The sequence below is a fragment of the Haemaphysalis longicornis genome, unplaced genomic scaffold, assembly GCF_048455015.1.
Source record: "Haemaphysalis longicornis isolate Haplotype H1 unplaced genomic scaffold, Haemaphysalis longicornis Haplotype H1 scaffold_1, whole genome shotgun sequence".
Taxonomy (NCBI): Eukaryota; Metazoa; Arthropoda; class Arachnida; order Ixodida; family Ixodidae; genus Haemaphysalis; species Haemaphysalis longicornis.
Genome location: NW_027526203.1, coordinates 182,566,552 through 182,585,154, shown reverse-complemented (window position 1 = coordinate 182,585,154; position 18,603 = coordinate 182,566,552). Strand labels below are relative to the sequence as shown.

The following is an 18,603-nucleotide window of genomic DNA, read 5'->3' as shown; positions in this document are numbered from 1 at the left end:
TGGAAGATCGCTCGCATTTTTCCAATATTTAAGTCTGGTGATAAGTCAGCCGTTACCAACTATCGCCCAATCTCACTCCTTTGTGTCGCCTCAAAACTCTTTGAGTCAGCTCTGCACAAAGTTCTTGCTGCCTGCGTCAAGAACGTTGTGATACCAAATCAGCACGGCTTTTTCTCGGGAAGATCGACGGTCACAAATCTTGCAAGCTTTATGACACAGGCTTCGGCTGCAGTTTGCGAAAACGGCCAGTTGGACGTTATTTATTTTGACCTCAGCAAGGCGTTTGATGTGGTGAACCATCAGTTATTAATTAACAAGCTTGCTACGTCCGGTGTAGACGCAAGCCTTGTTGCCTTGTTGTCCAACTATCTTCTTGACCGGTCCTTTTATGTAGATGTATACTACAAAGTGTTTACCCTGCAACAAGTGGTGTACCTCAGGGTTCCGTGCTGGATCCATTATTGTTTTCTATCTTTATCAATGATGTGCTAACAGTGTTAACAAATTCTTCTTTTCTTCCCTATGCTGATAATGTCAAACTATTTAGGCACATTAGCGGTGTTCAGGACTGCTGTGCCTTGCAGAGGGATGTGTCGGAATTATCGGTCTGGTGCAGAAAAAACTGCCTAATTTTAAACCCCGCTAAAACAAAGCTTGTCACGTACAGCCGGAAAACCCACCGTCTTCTGCTTTCCTACAGTATTGAGGGAGCTCCTCTGCAAAGGGTTGAGGACCTAGGGGTGCTTTTCGACAGTACCCTCTCTTTTTCTCCTCATATTAGGCTCATCACCCAGCGAGCGCTCCGAAGTCTTGGAAATATGTGTCGGATTACAAAGGAATTCTCTTCTCCAGATCCATTTCTAATGCTATACAATGCAATATGTATACCACAGTTAGAATATGCTTCTGTTGCCTGGAACGGCATCTCCAAATCTAGTAGTGAATTAATAGAACGTGTTCAGAAGAAGTTTTTATCCATATATAAGCACCGTCATCACAATCACAGTTTTTATCCTGATTCTGACTTACCCATAGTTCCTTCCATCCCTTCCTTGAACTGCAGACGTATGCGTGCAGACCTTATATTTCTTCACAAAATTGTTCATGGTGACCTTTCTTGCGCAGACCTGCTTAACTGTTTGGAGTTTAGTGTACCACAAAGGCCCACCAGGTCGCATCTCCCATTCTTGACCGCTGCGCGCAACTCCAATCATTCTCCTGTGCGCAGAATACAGAATTGTTACAACCGCTTCTTTGAACGCCTTGACATCTTTCAGAAATCCTTTACAATTTACCGTACTGCGCTGTTGAATACACTATGTTAAACATCTATGATATGTCTGTCGTTTTTCTTTTTTTTTTCCTGGAATTTCGTTTCTCTGCGGTTGTGTCTATCCAACTGATAGTTGCCTATTTTTGAAACTTACTGTCATTTGTTCGTCTTATCATTTGTCTCTACACTCTTGCCGTTGTTTTTGTTGTATTACTGTCAAACTTTGTTACTCTGCCTGTCGTGTGCCCTTTACAACAGGCAGAGCAACAAAGGCATCTTTTTTTTATTTTTTTACCTGCACCCAGGCTCCGCATGTGCTTTATTTCTGTCATTTTCACAACTTCAATTTGTGTGTGTCTTGTCGCTTGTTTGTTTCTTGCTATATGTTTCTTGTATTTTGTTTTTATGTAACTATCCGTGCGCCAGCACTCAGGCCTCTGGCTGTTCCTGGGCACGTTAATAAACATGATTGATTGATTATTTCTACGTCGCTGTGGACGACGCGTGTTTTGAGCGGCTCAAAGACCCTGCGCTGTGGCCTCGGCACTGTCTTTTCAAGCCCTTCCGTGGAATTGCATGAAAAAATGATTCATGCAGAGCAGCAACGACTTGATGATGATGGCAGGTAATAGTAGCTTTGATTGCTTTTATCAGAACGTTCGTGGACTTCGCACAAAGTCAGCTGAATTTTTCTCAAGTGTCGTTTCTTCTTGCTGGCCTATAATTATTCTGACAGAAACTTGGTTGTGCCCGGACATAAGTTCCAATACCTTGTTCCCTCCGCATTACCAAGTTTTCCGGCATGACCGTGACCCGTTGCACGATAAACAACGGGGTGGTGGTGACTCCATCATGACTCCATCAAGTGTAAACGCCGCCTTGACCTTGAATTAGAGAGTGAGTGTATTTGGTTAGAGGTGTTTTGTGATCGGGGTGAACGGCTCTTAGTGTGTACATACTACATTTCCCCCGAGACACATGCCAGTGAGTTCAGAAATATCCTTAACACAATCGAAACTACAGTAATATCTCACAGTGATCACCATTTCCTTGTCACTGGGGACTTTAACGCACCGGGGATTCTTGGGAGACTCAGCGGGTCAGTCAGGCGTCTCATCCAATATCTCCGAAGTGTGACTTTCTATTTGATTTTATTTCCTTTACTTCCTTGCAGCAGTGCAACCTCATTAGGAATTAATGTGGGAACGTCTTAGATTTGTGTCTGACTAGCTTGGAAGCTGCCGACGTCTCGCGCAGTAATACTAACCTTGTAAAACCGGACAAGTTTCATCCGTCATTACATATTTCATTGCATAACGTATCTCTCCTTCATTACAGTCCCCCTGTTTGCACACCAGGAAGCAGTAGTTACGACTTTGCTCGTGGTGACTACATTGGTTTATTTCACTTTCTTAGTAACACTGATTGGTCACCAATAGCTAACCTTACGACGTTGATGAACAGACCGATTTTTTTTTACTGAAGTTGTTCACGATGGCTTGAGGAGCTTTGTTCCCCGAAAATTTGAAAAGAAAGGCACTTTTCCGCGTTGGTTTTCTGCTGAACTTAAACGAGCTTTGGGGAGGAAAAATCGAGCGCACAAGCAAGCTAAGAAAACGGGGCAGGAAAGGTGGCAGAATGAGTTTCGTCAACTCAGATCTCTTTGTAAATGTCTGGTTAGGCGCGATAGGTCGAATTACATTGCCGCGGTTGAGGCTGATGCAACACGCAATGCAAAAGCTTTCTGGGGCCACGTCCGTTCTCAAACATGTAAAAATTCATCTGGGAACATTAACCTCATCGATGAACGAGGAGAGAGCATATCGGACGTTGCCAATGCCTTTGCGCGACAATTCCGTTCCACTTATGGCAACAACAGTGCAGCTTGCCCCCCTCCACAATCTCTAGGTTACTGTAAAAACTCAGAAGTGTTGGTTTCGGAAAGTCTCGTTTTGAAAGCTCTGAAACAATTGAAATCGTCATTTTCATGCGGCCCTGACGGCATTCCTTCTGCCGTAATGAAAGCGTTTGGTGATATCCTAGTTCCAGTATTGACGTGTATATTTCAAACTTCTCTCAAGTCTGGCAAGTTCCCCGCTCGTTGGAAGAATGCAAGGGTTGTTCCTGTATTTAAGACAGGTTCAAAATTGGACCCCACGAACTACCGACCGATATCTATTCTATGTGCTGCTTCTAAATTGTTTGAGTCAATACTGCATAAACTACTCACATTCAGTATAAATACCACATTAATACCTGAACAGCATGGTTTTTTCGCGGGCCGATCGACCACTACCAATCTCGTCAACTTCATGCTGCATGCTTCGGAAGCTGTGCAAGGGAGAGGTCAACTTGATGTAGTCTACTTTGATTTAAGCAAGGCTTTTGATGTCGTCTGCCACGAGCTCTCAGCCAAAAAACTATCTGAGCTTGATATACAACCATCCCTGATATCCCTTATATGCAATTATCTATGTGATAGGTCATGTTTCGTGCATGTAAATGGACAGTCTTCTCTTTCCTATGAGGTCACCAGTGGTGTCCCTCAGGGCTCAGTTCTCGGGCCACTTCTCTTCTCAATCTTTATAAATGATGTCGCGACAATATTTAATGATTGTAATTTTCTTTTATATGCCGATGATGTAAAAATATTTAAATCTGTTTCCAACTCTGCCAGCTGTTCCGCTCTCCAGAGAGCAATCTCGTCCTTCTCGCATTGGTGCTCATGCAACAAACTCCTCATTAATACATCTAAAACTAAGGTAATGACATACACAAGAAAGACTGACAACATCTTGTTTCCCTATAACATCAACGGTGCAATACTCCCACGTGTGGTAGAGGTTAATGACCTAGGCGTCACTTTCGACAGTAAACTGAGCTTCTCTCCACATATTCAGGTAATTACTCGTAGAGCTCGTCGATCGCTTGGCGTTGTCTGTCGCGTGTCCAAGGAGTTCAAGGAGCCGATTTCTCTTCTCAAGCTCTACACAACTATATGTCGTCCTCAGCTTGAATATGCATCTGTTGTCTGGAACAGCACGAGCAAAACAAACCGTAAGCTTGTAGAAAGGGTCCAAAATAGGTTCATATCTATCTTCAACCATCGCTTTGGCGATAGTAGTAATTACAACCCTGGATCGCCCTCTTCATTGACGTTATCATGCTTAACTTCCAGGCGGAACAAGGCTGATATTCTCTTCCTCTTTAAAATTATGCACGGCATAGTGTCTTGTGGTGAGCTGCTACAACATGTTCGTCTTTATGTGCCGCAAAAGTGGACCAGGAAACATGATACCTTTTGCAACCCCAATTGTCTGCGTGTCTTGTGCCCTGTGTTCCGACTGCAATGCACGTACAATCGCTACTCGGATTACCTTGATTTATTTAATGATTGCCCTACTCTGTATCGCAAACATGTCTGTGAGTTTGTATTGGCGTAACTGCCAACTTTTCTTATTCTGCATTTGTCTTTTATCCTTGAGTTCATGCACTTAAATGACTTTCATTCCGTAACTTCAACATAAGCTATCCTTTCGTTTTTTTGTATTTTGTAATTTACTTTGTATTTGAGAGATGTGTACATTATGTTTCGTGTGTTTCTGTTTCCGCGCGCCAGCACAAAGGCCCCCCGGCTGTTCCTGGGCACGCAAATAAATGATTGATTGATTGATTATTATTATTATTATTATTATTATTATTATATTATTACTATTATTATTATTATTATTATTATTATTATTATTATTGCGATCTTGCGGCAAGATGGCGCCCAGCAAGGATTGCTGTATTCTATGCTCTTGTGTTTTTTACGGTAAACAAAAGTTTTTCCGCTGCCTTTCCTGCAACAAACGCGTGCACGCGAAGTGTGTTGTGTGGCCGGACGCTGAGCTCCAACTCCTGAGTTCTGGCGCTCGGCCGTTCAAGTGCAACATCTGTGAAACGGCTGAGGCGGCGGCTAGGCCTAGCGGAGCCGGCGACGACATCGGCACGTCCGCAAGCGGGGCTCCTTCCCCCTGCTCCCTTCGACGGGACTCGCCGCCCGTCGTCGAGGAGGCCCCGGCCCCGCCGTCCCAGCCGGTTGACCTTGACGCCGAAGCTTCCGGTCTTCGCGCACTCCTCATCGACGCGCTGGACGGAATTTCTTTCCTCAGCGACCAAGTGGCCCGGCTGCGGGAGGACAACGACCTCATGCGCCGGGAAAACACGCCCTCTTTCGACCGTCTCCGTCAAGAGAGGGAGGGAGACCGCGCCCATTATGCGAAGGTGGTTAGTTCCCTGCGTGCGGAGGTGTGCTCCTTGCGTGCCGAATTGCTTCGCCGCCCCCCTGCCTTGCAGGATGAAGTACGTCGCAGCTCGGAAAAGCCTTCTTTCACGCAAGTTGTCTACAAAGAAGTGTCGCCGTCGGCTACGTCGGCTCCGCTGCAGTCGGTGTCTTCGGCTTTTCCGACACTGCCTCCCACTCCGTCCCCACTTTCCCCGGTGCAATCTGTGTCTGTGCTTGATCGTAACCCTCCTACTATTGAGAAGAAGCGCCGAAGCCGGGCATGTGTAGGTGCATCGGACACATGTGGACTCGTAGTCGTTCCGCAACCGAAGCGCCCCAAAGCTATGTTCGTCTCAAAGCTTTCCCCATCCACCACCTCTGCTAGCCTCAATGCCCATCTGTCAACCTTAGGTGTCTCGTCCTTGAGCTGCCGACGACTGAAGACGAAGTTTGACACGTACGCATCCTTTTATATATCCGTCAGTGAAGAGTTTTTCGAGCGCTTGAATGACCCCGCTGTTTGGCCGAAAGACTGCCTCTTTAAGGAGTTTCGAGGCATGTTTCGTGAAGGCATGCTTCACAGCTCTGAGCGCATCACATAAGAAAAGCAATGATGACTAGTACTTTGGATGCGTTTTATCAGAATGTGCGCGGTCTTCGTACCAAGGCAACTGACTTCTTTGGTAATGTTCTGGCTTCGTGTTTTCCGTTAATAGCTATCTCTGAAACTTGGTTGTGCCCTGATATCCTGTCCAGTGATTATTTCCCTCAAAATTACCATGTATATCGTAGTGATCGTGCCTTGACGGGAAGCAAACGAAAAGGGGGTGGGGTCCTTCTTGCCGTCGACAAATCTCTCCCGAGTGTGCTTTGTAGTGATATTCAGAATGCAGATGAGTCTGTATGGGTTGAAATTCTTATCTCTAAAACTGAAAAACTTCTTGTTGGGGTTTTTTACATTCCCCCTGATGTAGCTCCTGACGCATTCAATCAGTTAGTCTCCTCCATTGAACAAGAGCTTATTACTCATTGCAACCGCAAGGTCCTCCTTCTTGGAGACTTTAACGCTCCTGGCGTTCAGTGGAGCCATCTATCCTGTTCCCACCATAACCACCACATTGAACAGAAGGGTAATAGATTACTAGATTTTTTGTCTTTTATTTCCATGGCACATCATAATCACATAGAAAACTGCAGTGAAAACATTTTGGACCTGTGTTTTTCGAATTTTGATGATGTTAGTGTGTCACACTCTGATTGTCCTTTAGTTAGACCTGACAGATTTCATCCCCCTCTTTCTATTTCCTGTTCCCTTCCCACAATGCTCCACCATTCCGTAAGTTCCTGCAACACGCAACCTCGCTACGCTTTCGCCCGGGGAGATTACGTTGGGCTGTATGATTACTTTTCTGCTGCCCCTTGGTCGACAGTCATTGACGAACCTGATGTCAATGAACAAGTTGACCATTTTACTGAGATTGTACTTTTGGGTATGAAGAAATACATCCCGCAATATTTGCCAAAGAAGTTCAAATTCCCACACTGGTTTTCTTCTGAATTGCGGGATGCCCTTAAACTCAAAGAACGTGCGCACAGAAAGTCAACCACTCGCTATTGCTTGCCAAGCTCATTTTGTTAGATGTCCACGCTTCTTTGGTGGGTCTTATACGTTGCTATCTCCAGCAGCGATATTGCTATGTAAGTGTTAACGGTCAAACTTCATTTAGGTACAAAGCAACCAGTGGTGTACCCCAGGGATCTGTTCTGGGTCCCCTTCTTTTCTCCATTTTCATTAACGATGTTGCTTCTGTAATTAAAAAATTCTTCTTTTTTGTTGTATGCTGATGATGTGAAAATCTTTAGAGAAGTGCGCAATATTCATGACTGTAATTATCTTCAGGCTGATATTGCGTCATTCCATCGTTGGTGCACCAAAAACGACCTAATTTTGAACCCCTCAAAAACGAAAGTTGTCTCCTATAGTAGAAAAACTCAACAGCTGCAATACTCTTATAAAATTGCAAGCACTGCATTGCCGAGGGTGACTGAAATTCGAGACTTGGGAGTACTATTTGATACTTCTCTGACTTTCTCTTCCCACGTTACACAAATTACCCGTCGCTCTCTTCGATGTCTGGGTGCTGTTTGCAGGTATTTTAGAGAGTTTAAAGGTCCTCTTCCTTTTTTAAAGTTGTATTAGGCTCTCTGCCTACCTCTTCTCGAATACGGCTCTGTTGTTTGGAATGGAACTTGCAAGTCCAATAGTGACCGTATCGAACGAGTTCAAAATAAGTTCCTCTTTATCTTTAAGCACCGCTTCCGTCATGTGCAAGAAGACGCTAACGGCAGTGTGCCTTTTCTGAAAAGTCTTCCTTCCCTTCGGTGTCGACGAATGCGAGCTGATATTATCTTTCTTTATAAACTTCTTCATGGGGATATTTTGTGTGACGACTTGGTTACACTTATCAATGTCAACTTGCCGAACAAACTTTTCCGAACATTTCGAACTTTTAGAACTTATGCTTTAAGTAGAAGACGCTCGTCCATCTGCAGAATACAATGTGCATATAATGAATATTCTGATCGTCTTGATATATTTCAGAGCTTTTTTTCTTTGTTCTCAAACGACTTGAAAACTGTTGTAGCTTAAGTGCCTTTAGTCATTGCAAATTTATGTGCTGTATTTATTTTAGGCAAATCATGTTCTTGTTTGTTTGTTTTTCACATTTCCTGGTTTTGCGTTTCTTGAATTTCTGTAGGTTTGAGTGCCAGTGCTTGTAATGCTGAACTTCTTTCAAAGTTGAAACTTCCGAACATTTTGTTATAAAACCTTCGTGTTATGCGTATAACTTATCTCTGTCACGTTCAGTGAGTATTTCCTGTTTTTCACGTGCCTTGAACATTTCACTGTCCGAGTGTCATGGCCTGCAACGCTAGGTCTCCTGTTTCTTTTCTTTTCTTTTTTTTTTTGCTGTTTTGCTTTCTGAGATTACTGTAACTATCTTTACTTTATTGTTTCTTTCATGCATACGGTTTTGTGTGTTGTGTTGTCTTGATTTTAGTTTGTTTTTATGTATGTTTTGTATATGGTGTACCAGTACCAAGACCCTAGGGTTGTTCCTGGGCACCGAAAATAAAGGTTGATTGATTGATTGATTGATTGATTGATTGATTGATTGATTGATTGATTGATTGATTGATTGATTGATTGATTGATTGATTGATTGATTATTATTATTATTATTGCGCCAGCACTCAGGCCTCTGGCTTTTCCTGGGCACGTAAATAAACATGATTGATTGATTGATTATTATTATTGTTGTTTTCACAGAGTTTGTTCTCATTTGTTCGTATATGTTGTTGGTGCTGCGGGCGTTATCGTTGTATGTACTATGACACACTTCTGTAGTCAACTCTTCATACATATTTTTAAGTTGCCCGAGCAGGGCACAGTAACAAATGTTTCTATAACTTATCACTTTCTGTGAATCGTTACAAATATTTCCTGTACTTTGTTTTATACATTTTTGTGTAATTGATGCTTCATCCTATTGCCATGTCCATTGTACGATGTGTTTTTGCAATGTATCATAATTTGCAGTCTCGGTTAGTCGTGTAATGTAATCTGGATACCACTTCTGACTTTATTATCTGTAGTATTCAAGTTTCTTGTTCTTCACTCAGCCACCTTTTTTCCTGGCTGTTTTTGTGTCAGCCGGTGATGTATTTCAAGGCGGCCTTTTTTTTTCCTCACAGTGCGCCAGCACGAAGGCTTCGGCTGTTCCTGGGCACTTTAATAAAGGTTGATTGATTGATTGATTGATTGATTGATTGATTGATTGATTGATTGATTGATTGATTGATTGATTGATTGATTGATTGATTATTATTCCATCGTGTCATTCCATCGTTGGTGCACCAAAAACGAATGAATTTTGAACCCCTCAAAAACGAAAGTTGTCTCCTATAGTAGGAAAACTCAACAGCTGCAATACTCCTATAAAATAGCAAGCACTGTACTGCCGAGGCTGACCGAAATTCGGGACTTGGGAGTACTATTTGATTCTTCTCTGACTTTCTCTTCCCACGTTACACAAATTACCGGACGCTGTCTTCGATGTCTGGGCGCTGTTTTTTTTATTTACATGGTACTGCCGACCTCTGGTACAAGGTCCTTGGCAGGAGGTGGCGGTAAGAAAAAAAAAAGACGGAAAAAGACGCGACATGAAGAAGTAAAGGGAGCAAGAATGTGGCAATATGCCTGGGAAAGGTTTATGTGTAGTGGCATTATTGTAGGCACATTATAAAAGGCCTACAATATAAAAGACAATATATTGTAGGCAGGTATTCTAGAGAGTTTAAAAGTCCTCTTCCTTTTTAAAGTTGTATTCGGCTCTCTGCTTACCTCTTCTCGAATATGGTTCTGTTGTTTAGAATGGAACTTGCAAGTCCAATAGTGACCTTATCAAAAGGGTTCAAAATAAGTTCCTTTCTATCTTTAAGCACCGTTTCCGTCATGTACAAGGAGACGCAAACGGCAGCATGTCTTGTCTGAATAGTATTCCTTCCCTTTGGTGTCGACGAATGCGAGCTGATATTATCTTTCTTTATAAACTTCTTCATGGTGATATTTTGTGTGATGACTTGGTTGCACTTATCAATGTCAACTTGCCGAACAAACTTTTCCGAACATTTCGAACTTTCAGAACAGATGCTTTAAGTAGACGACGCTCGTCCATCTGCAGAATACAATGTGCATATAATGAATATTCCGATCGTCTTGATATATTCCAGAGTTCTTTTTCTTTGTTCGCTAATGAATCGAAAATGGTTTTCGCTTAAGTGCCTTTATGTCATTCCAAATTTATGTGCCGTATTTATTTTATGCAAATCATCTTCTTTCTTGTTTTTCACTTTTCCTGGTTTTGTGTTGCTAGAATTTCTGTAGGTTTGAGTGTCTGTGGTTGTAACGCTGAACTTCGTTTTTCCATTTTGAAACTTCCTAACATTTTGTTACAAGACCTTCTTTTTATGGGTATAATCTGTCTCCGTCATGTTCATTGAGTATTTGCTTGTGTATTTTCAATTTTTCACGTGCCTTCAACTTTTTGCTAGCCGAGTGTCATGGCTTCTTACACTAGGCTTCCTTTTTTTCTGTTTTGCTTTCTGGGATCTCTGTAACTATTTTTACTTTATTGTTTCTGTCATACATATGGTTTTCTGTGTTGTGTTGTCTTGATTTTAGTTTGTTTTTATGAATGTTTGTATATGGTGTACCAGTACCAAGACCCTAGGGTTGTTCCTGGGCACAGAAAATAAAGGTTGATTGATTGATTGATTAATTGATTATTATTATTATTGTTAGTCTCGATTTCATTGCTGTTAAATTACATTTTCCATCACTGCCTGACTATACCAGTTTGGCTTAGGTGGCCTATCATTCGCAGCCGTGTCTTTTCTAAGCTTCATTCACAACTGCTCTCAAAAATTTTGGAAAGCAGGGGAGCTGTAACTTAGTTTCTTCTCCCACTTACTGCCCTGTAGGCTATGTGCATGGAGAGCGAATAACCCTTATTGCGCAGCGTTAAAAATGGCCCCGGTTTAACACTTCTAAACCTAGTTACCACGAGCTGGATGATTGGATTCATCACTTTGCTTGCGCTGAAGAACACGCACAGGCAGCCGGCGCGCCATCGATGGCGAGACTGAGGGACCAAGCGCCATCGAAGCAGTTGTTAAACCCTCGCCTAGTCACAAGGTTCGCTTCCGCTGCAACGCAAGCACGGACGGCCCAGCTGGCACTGTGTGATCAAGCGCAGGCGAAACAGTCGTTCGTTTCACCCTCCCCTAGTCGCGCGGTACTGCAGCGGCGAGGCAACGAGCGAGCCAAGCGATAAGAAAGGGTCCTTTGCGACGCGATTAATGATCTTGAACGATGCAGCCCACTTTCGCAATTAAAAACGTGGGTCTGCTACACCACAACACACCTGAATTCCTAATCACTGTAGTAAAAAGGTCAAAGTAGTCCAATGAGGAGGCTCAGCATAATATCCGTGTGGAATCTGCAAGAGTGACCATTTTAAATGCCACATCACAGGTAATGTTTGAGCGAAGATTCCTGTTGCGCCACTCATTCGGCAAATTTCTTACCAGGGGCGAAGCGATGGCCCATGTGCATTGTGACTAAGCAGATCCAGAAAAGTTGTTCACAATTCGCTGACAAGGGACCACGGGGGGGAGGGGAGGGGGGCAATCATGTCTGCTCCCCTCATGCCCGGCAAGCATATCTGGACGCATATCAGGCGTCGGTTAAATATTTGAACCCGATTAATCCAGAGGCTTTATTCGATTAACTGGTCGATTAATCAGCTGCGGTGGTTTATCGAGAAAAAAAATTCAGCCACCCTCGCAATTGAGATGCGACGACTGAGGAAACAGCGGAGCTGGTGGTCTTAGGTCTGCCCCTTTCTTAAGAGAAAGATGGTTAAAAAGCGAAGCGCTCTCTGTGAAAACTGAGTTAAACCGAAGTCCACAAGCCACCGTCCTGAAGGCCGAAATCCAAACTGCCCAAGTCCAAATCCAACGCCCGCGCTACGAATCCAAAGGAAATGCTGTGCCCCCTAAATGAGATGATAGCGCGATCCGATGGACTCCGGTTTCATAATGCGAGGCACCCAGGTTCGATTCCTACTACGGGAAGCGTTTTTTCTTTCTTTCTTTCTTTCTTTCTTTCTTTCTTTCTTTCTTGTGTTTTTTAGGCTGGCACTCTCGACACGTGCTCGTGGACTTGTCGCCACTTTCCTTCGCACTTCTTGTCCCAGCATTTTCCCCCTCTCCACTTCGCCGATCGGAATTTCCTCTTAACAATCCGCACGAACCGAAGAAAGCTCCGCTGTTGAAAGGTAGAATATTTCACGTTTGACGGAGGCTTTCACTTCCACGTGGGCGACATGGTCAAGTTGGGATAATTTCACAGCCTGATAGCAAATTCCTACTGCTCCGCAGGCAAGGAAGTCGGTAAAGATTGTTAGGTATCAGTGGTATCACTATGTTTCCAGGCCTGCTGGCAGACATTTCAGATGAAGTAAACAGATCAACGCCATGTCGCTGATGCGGTGGTGCTGCTTATAAAAGCGTTCGTCATTAACACTAATTCTGTAATGAGGAGCATCAGCGCTAGACTTTACTGCGGGAGCCCGATTAATCGCACAAAGCGGTGTGAATGATCATTTGCCCATTTCCTCTACCTAAACGCCGTTGTGTCCACATGCAAAATGCCCCTTTTTACGTCTTTCCTGGTGGTTTGTATCACTACCATGTCTCAGTATACTTGCATCGTTCCCTGTTATGACGGAAGGCGGGTTACGTGAACACGAGTACGATTCCGACATGCTTTAACCGAATTTCAGTATGAGTCATCTTCCTATACTTTTATCACATGGCGTCAACTGGTCCAGCGGTTAAAACATTAATCGTGAATAAAGCTTTAATCGATTAATCGCATGATTAATCGATCAATCGCCCACGCCAACAAAAATGTCCAGTACGGTTACGTTACATCCTGGCTCTACTATATATATCTCACTAGTCCCATCTGCAAATCATGCGCGCACGGCTTCTGAAGGGCCATGTAAGCAGCTACAAGGAATTGATCGACAACGTACGATGCTGAAGAGTCTGGATAGATATGTTGGCCTTCCCAGTGTCTCTGCGTCGTAACAATGTTTCACTTGTATGCCCTGTGCATCCGAGAAATGTACGCGACAGAAACACAATGGCGGCCCAATGAGGGAGAAGAGAGGATGGCTCACCGCTGAAGTTGGACTCGATCTCGTAGGGGATGACGGCGTGGTCCCAGAGCCTCTCGGGCCTCGCAGTGGCGGCGCGGACGCGTCGGCGGTTCTTGCCCGCGCGCTCCCGGTGCCGATGTCGCCGCCTGCATCGGGGTCCGACACACCAGATTAGGCGAAACATCGGTGGATCATGTGTGCTGAACGGATCCATGAGTTAGGGGACTATCATGGCCCCGGACCGATGCTGCGGCTGAACGTGTCGCTGCGGGTCTCCGCCACGAAAGCTGAGTTGGTACACAGTAATGCTAATGAAATGCAGCCCGTGTCACGAGTCACAGGTATTACGGGGGCTGTTAGGAGCCTGGTTAGGAAGGAAAGTCCTTTCTCCTCAATCTGCCATAAGACATGTACCGTGGACACAAAAACGAACTTTCCCTGCCTGCAGTCATATATATATATATATATATATATATATATATATATATATATATATATATATATATATATATATATATATATATATATATATATATATATATATATATATATATATATATATATATAGCGAATCATAATAGGAAATGAGGGGCTCGTTGAAAATAAGACAGAAATAAGCATTGGCAGTCAAGAAGACCTCGGAAAGCAAAGGGGAGGATGTAGTAGCTCAGGATAAAGAATTTGGAAAATAAGAAAGTGGAGAAAAAATGCCCGCCAGGTGGGATCCGAACCCACCTGGCGGGCATTTTTTCTCCACTTTCTGGCGGCGCGGAGCACAAACATAGGCGTGCACGGTATGACAATACCTTAGGACGTGCCGCCCGAGAGCCGATTCCCGGCGTTAGGTCTGCTTTTAGTTGGTTGGTTTTCACATCTGTTATATTTGAGTTTTGCGGAATACCCTTCGTTTCTGTATGAGAGTGAGAGGGGTGGGTCACGTGACTATTTTGAATCCACCTAGCTTTGTTTGTCACGGTGGCCAATCAGTGGCCTAGTGTGGGCTAATCAATGAGCCATCCTCACTCTCAAGTTGTGACGTTCCTTTTGTGGGCGGGGTGTTGTTGGTAAAACCGAGGGGTTTGAGGTTTTTGAGGATTGGAACAGCAGAAGAGAGGGAGCGCGGCGAGCCCCGTTCGACGCGGGCCTTGCCAGACTTCTTGTATGCGATCATCAGCCTTGGAAGTTGTAAATACGTAGTGAAAATAAAGTGTACATATTGTACATTTTTAGTTTGCTTGGAGTAGACCTTCGTCAGCCACGTGCCTTCGGCCACTGAGCAGGCAAATCGTCGTTTCATCGGATCATCGATCATTGACGTCGGCGACCAATCCACTCTCTGAATTTAACTCCTGGTGCTCCAGACCCCTCTGCCATAAGCCTTTTTTGATTGTTGTAAACAAGGGGTTAAGTGAAAATATTGAAGTTACGTTCCTTTGTTAGGCAAGGCTGTCCATTGCCGGCGCTGCTTTTTTTTTTTTTTCCTTATACATACAGCCATTTTATTTAATTATAATTATTCCTCAAGATATCAGGAAATTTATACTTCAATCCAGCCATATTAAGGTACTGTCGTGTGCAGGCGACACAGCTGTATTTTGTGATGACCAAGAAAGTGTGCGCACAGCGGTGAAAGTCGAGAACTCCTTCTGCAAACTTACTGGCGCTTTTATCAACTGGGATCAGACCTTGGGATTTGGTGCGGAAAATGGAGCAATGCGCCAGCCGTTTTTCAAAACATTAAATGGTATGAGTCGCCGAACAGATACCTTGGTGTGCCGCTAGAGCACTATCGTGAAAATTCGCAGTATTGGGAAGAAGAAAGAAAAAAAGGTGAGAGGGAAAGTGAACAAATGACAATGACGGGATCTTTCTATGTTCGCCCGAGTCACTGTGTACAATATTTTTTGATCACGAAGGTACGGTATGTTTTGCAGATATAAAGTATTCCGCGTTCCAATGTGCAATAGCTGCACAGGGTATTCGCGGTTTTTATTTGGTCGTCTAGCTGGGAGCGAACTAGCTGAAAAAACTTGAAAAAAAAAGCGAAGGTCTCGGGTTGTGTCATTTATTTCTAAGGCAAGTTTTGTCTAGGTTTTTCTTCCTGCGCGATCGAACAGATCCATTCTTACGCACAGTGATACGATTCAGAACGAAAAATAGGTTGCCCAAGTTTGTTGTATCCTCAAGGGAATTATTCTGTCCTGCTATACCAGGATACTTGAGGGAAATCGTAGTTTCATTTCAATTTCTTAAAGTACGTTTTTCTAATGAATATTTGTGTTCAGGCACCAAGAAACAATTGCTTAAGTATCTACTTGACAATGTTCTCCCTACCCTAGTGTACAAATCAATGTAGTCTAAATGGTCAGGGCTGGACGTCCTTAAAACAGTGAAAAAAAAAATGGCTATAAAATCAGCAATGAAAACTTCTTCCTTTAAGCTGCAAAGGAACACTCTACCAGTTGCAAGCTGGTTAGAGGAGAAGGGAATGTTTGCGCCTTTTGGACCAGAAACTGTAGGCTATGTAAGGTTCCTGAAACCATTGATCATGTATTCATTGATTGCTGGGACGTTATCTTCCATTGGGATATACTACAGCGAACACTGAAAAAGGAATTACCGGTCACGCCCCACGGAATTCGCTTTCTGCCAGTACAGAATGATGGGGCGTCTCATACACGATCATGGTTCTAGGTCTCCATAGTATATGGAAAACAAGAATGGTCGTGAATAATGCTATTGTGAATGCGTGACCTGTGCGCGAGAACTTCGTTGAAAGCGTGGTGTATCTATGGGATGCGTATCGCACTCAGGCGGAACCACCTGAGTGGGTGCCAGTTCTCGGTGAGTTAGTTGCTTAAAAAAAAAATTGATGTGAACGCTTCGGTGGCAAAATCACTGACGCGGTATCGTAGTGTTTGTGTTGAGTACCTGTTTTATGTCTAAGCAGGCAATAAAGGAAAAAAAAAACTCGGCCATAAGCCAGTGATGCCAGGGGCGGAAATATAAAGTGTATGAGGTATAGCCAGTTTATCTTTTTATTTAGTTTTAGCATTTCAAGCAGCCTAAATGACTATTTTTTGTATAGCGCTCATGCAGTAAGCGTCTCCCTAATTCCCACAATATCTCATGCCTAGCGACTGCATTCCTTAGACTGAAATGCGTTACCAGACGTGTGGTAGTGCTGCTGACCGCTGTGCTAGTTCACCCAGCGCAAAAAGTGCTTCGCGCATCCTGGTTTTACGCTGTACGATAAAAGTTTCGGTTGATTTTAATTCCGTAGTACCTATATTAACTTCGCTGACTCTTCTCCCGCCTTCAATTGGCCTTATAATTGTCTACTAGCGCACCAGTCAGAGAAACGTCGCATGTGCGCTTCTGTGGAGCAACTTGGAATTAGAGCTTGAAAAAATCTCAAACTAACAAACTAAAGGCACATTCGTCCTGGCACAAACGTGCTGCGGCTTGGTTTCAACTGAGCGAACGAATTGCGACGACCCACCGGCCGCCGGTCAACTAACGCTGGGCCGACTGATTCTGTCGGAGGGTCGGCGAGCCATGCAGTAGCGCAGTCAAGCCAAGCCATTGTTTTGACGTCATACGAAACGTCGTGGGAAATCGGCAAGGAGGATGCATAGAGGAGGGCAGTATGTTCGAATTGATTTTTCTACTGAATAAAGTCGCGTAAACGAAGCAAGAGTGGACGAAACATGGCCTAGAGACTCTAGTCTAAAATTCGAGCTAGTAATCCCGCAATATTTACAAGTCACTTCAGTGTCCATTTAAAGGCATTGTAACAACAAAATTAGTTTCTATTGTAACTATATAACAAAGCTACATGTAAGAACAACGGTAACTAAATGTATTATAGTTTTCTCAGTTTTAAAGGCTTAAAAAACGGCCATTTTTATACTATTCCACGGTACTTTCTTCACGAAATCTTAGTTTTATCCTTGAAGAGTTCAAGGCTTCGAAGTTGGGCTTCTTTCTTGGTCTCCCCATTCGCTCATTTTTTTTTTTTTCGTCGATGTGCAGTACACTTTTTTGGGCGCAGGAACGCTTTACTCACGCAGATTTTCGCCAAGCGACCAGTGGAGTTACAGCTACTAGATTCACGGAATAGCTGGGCTGGGCGAGCCCTAGCAAGGTGAAGTTTCAATTTGGACTCTCACCGTTTGCTGTGGAACCTGGGGCTTCTGTCCGTGTTGTTGAAGCCGACTTCCAGCTTCGCCTGTCGGCTTCGCCGTCGGTACGCCTCCCGCGACATGGCGATGTCGCCCATCACCAGCTCTGCACCAGGGGAAATAGAGCGAACGCAACATGAATAGTGCATACAGGATACATAAAATGTGACATAGGCAATTTTTGTGCCAGCTCTATTCTGGTTGAAAGCGCTCGTGTGTATCTAGGACCTTGCATTAAGCATAAGCAGTCTTCTGAGCATTTTTCCAGCCATTTTCACATTCAAAAATGCCCATGGGCCGGCCTTACCACACTCGAATGAGTTATTTCTGCGATCAAAAGAACAAAGTTGCCCAATGACACTAGGAATTCAGCAATGTTGTTTTGCATGTCCCAATGACACTGGCAGCGCAGGTCCCATTTTTGAGCCAAACCGTATGTATGGCTTCAATATTATTTAAACTTGCTCCTGTAGACAAACCTATTTGTAATTCAGGTATTGTGGTGAAGCAGACCGACGAGAGATTTTCACAGTGTAAGAACTGAGCGCCTATATATGCATCAGAAAGATATGAAGAAAACGAGAAAGCTCAGTCATATATTGGGCAGCGCAGGGTTAATCGGCGAGGTATAGTATCCATTAATGCGCTTAAGAGAAACACACCAGCGAAAGAAGAGAAAAGGTCCTAATTGACTGCACCACATTCAAAACCTCAGGTCGCTGCACAGGCTTCAGCCCCACAGGATGCAGCAGCCGGGGCAGTCTCTTATAAAGATTCGAAGCCCATCTTTGCCGACTTAAAACAGAGCAGCACAGAATCAAGGTGGCAAGTCAAGCGCCGTGCACAGTGCATATGCGGCCTTCGCTGACACGTCAACGTAAGGTTCCCATACGGCGCTGCACGGGCCCTGGCTCCTTTAAACACTGATAACATCTTTGCATGATCTTGACTGTGCTGCACATGCGCTAGCACAGCCCAGTGATAAAATTGCTGCTTACAAGAAGAAAAAGTTGAAAAGGCCTATATGCAGTATTCAGCTGAGTAGTGCACATTTTTCTCCGTTTACGGGCCCGGGCCCAATCATGGCTT

At 44.0% G+C, this 18,603-nt stretch overlaps 1 protein-coding gene across 1 annotated transcript in view; it reads right to left on the bottom strand.

Annotated features, from left to right (window-relative positions):
* LOC144139907 (bone morphogenetic protein 1-like) overlaps window positions 1-18,603 on the bottom strand; it is a 678,031-nt gene that overhangs the window by 302,122 nt on the left and 357,306 nt on the right. Inside the window, exons 2-3 of the mRNA XM_077672135.1 lie at window positions 17,503-17,620; window positions 13,352-13,476 (exon numbers count right to left, since the gene is read on the bottom strand). Of these exons, the coding sequence (XP_077528261.1) occupies window positions 13,352-13,476; window positions 17,503-17,620 (243 nt within the window). The remainder of the gene's footprint in view (window positions 1-13,351; window positions 13,477-17,502; window positions 17,621-18,603) is intronic.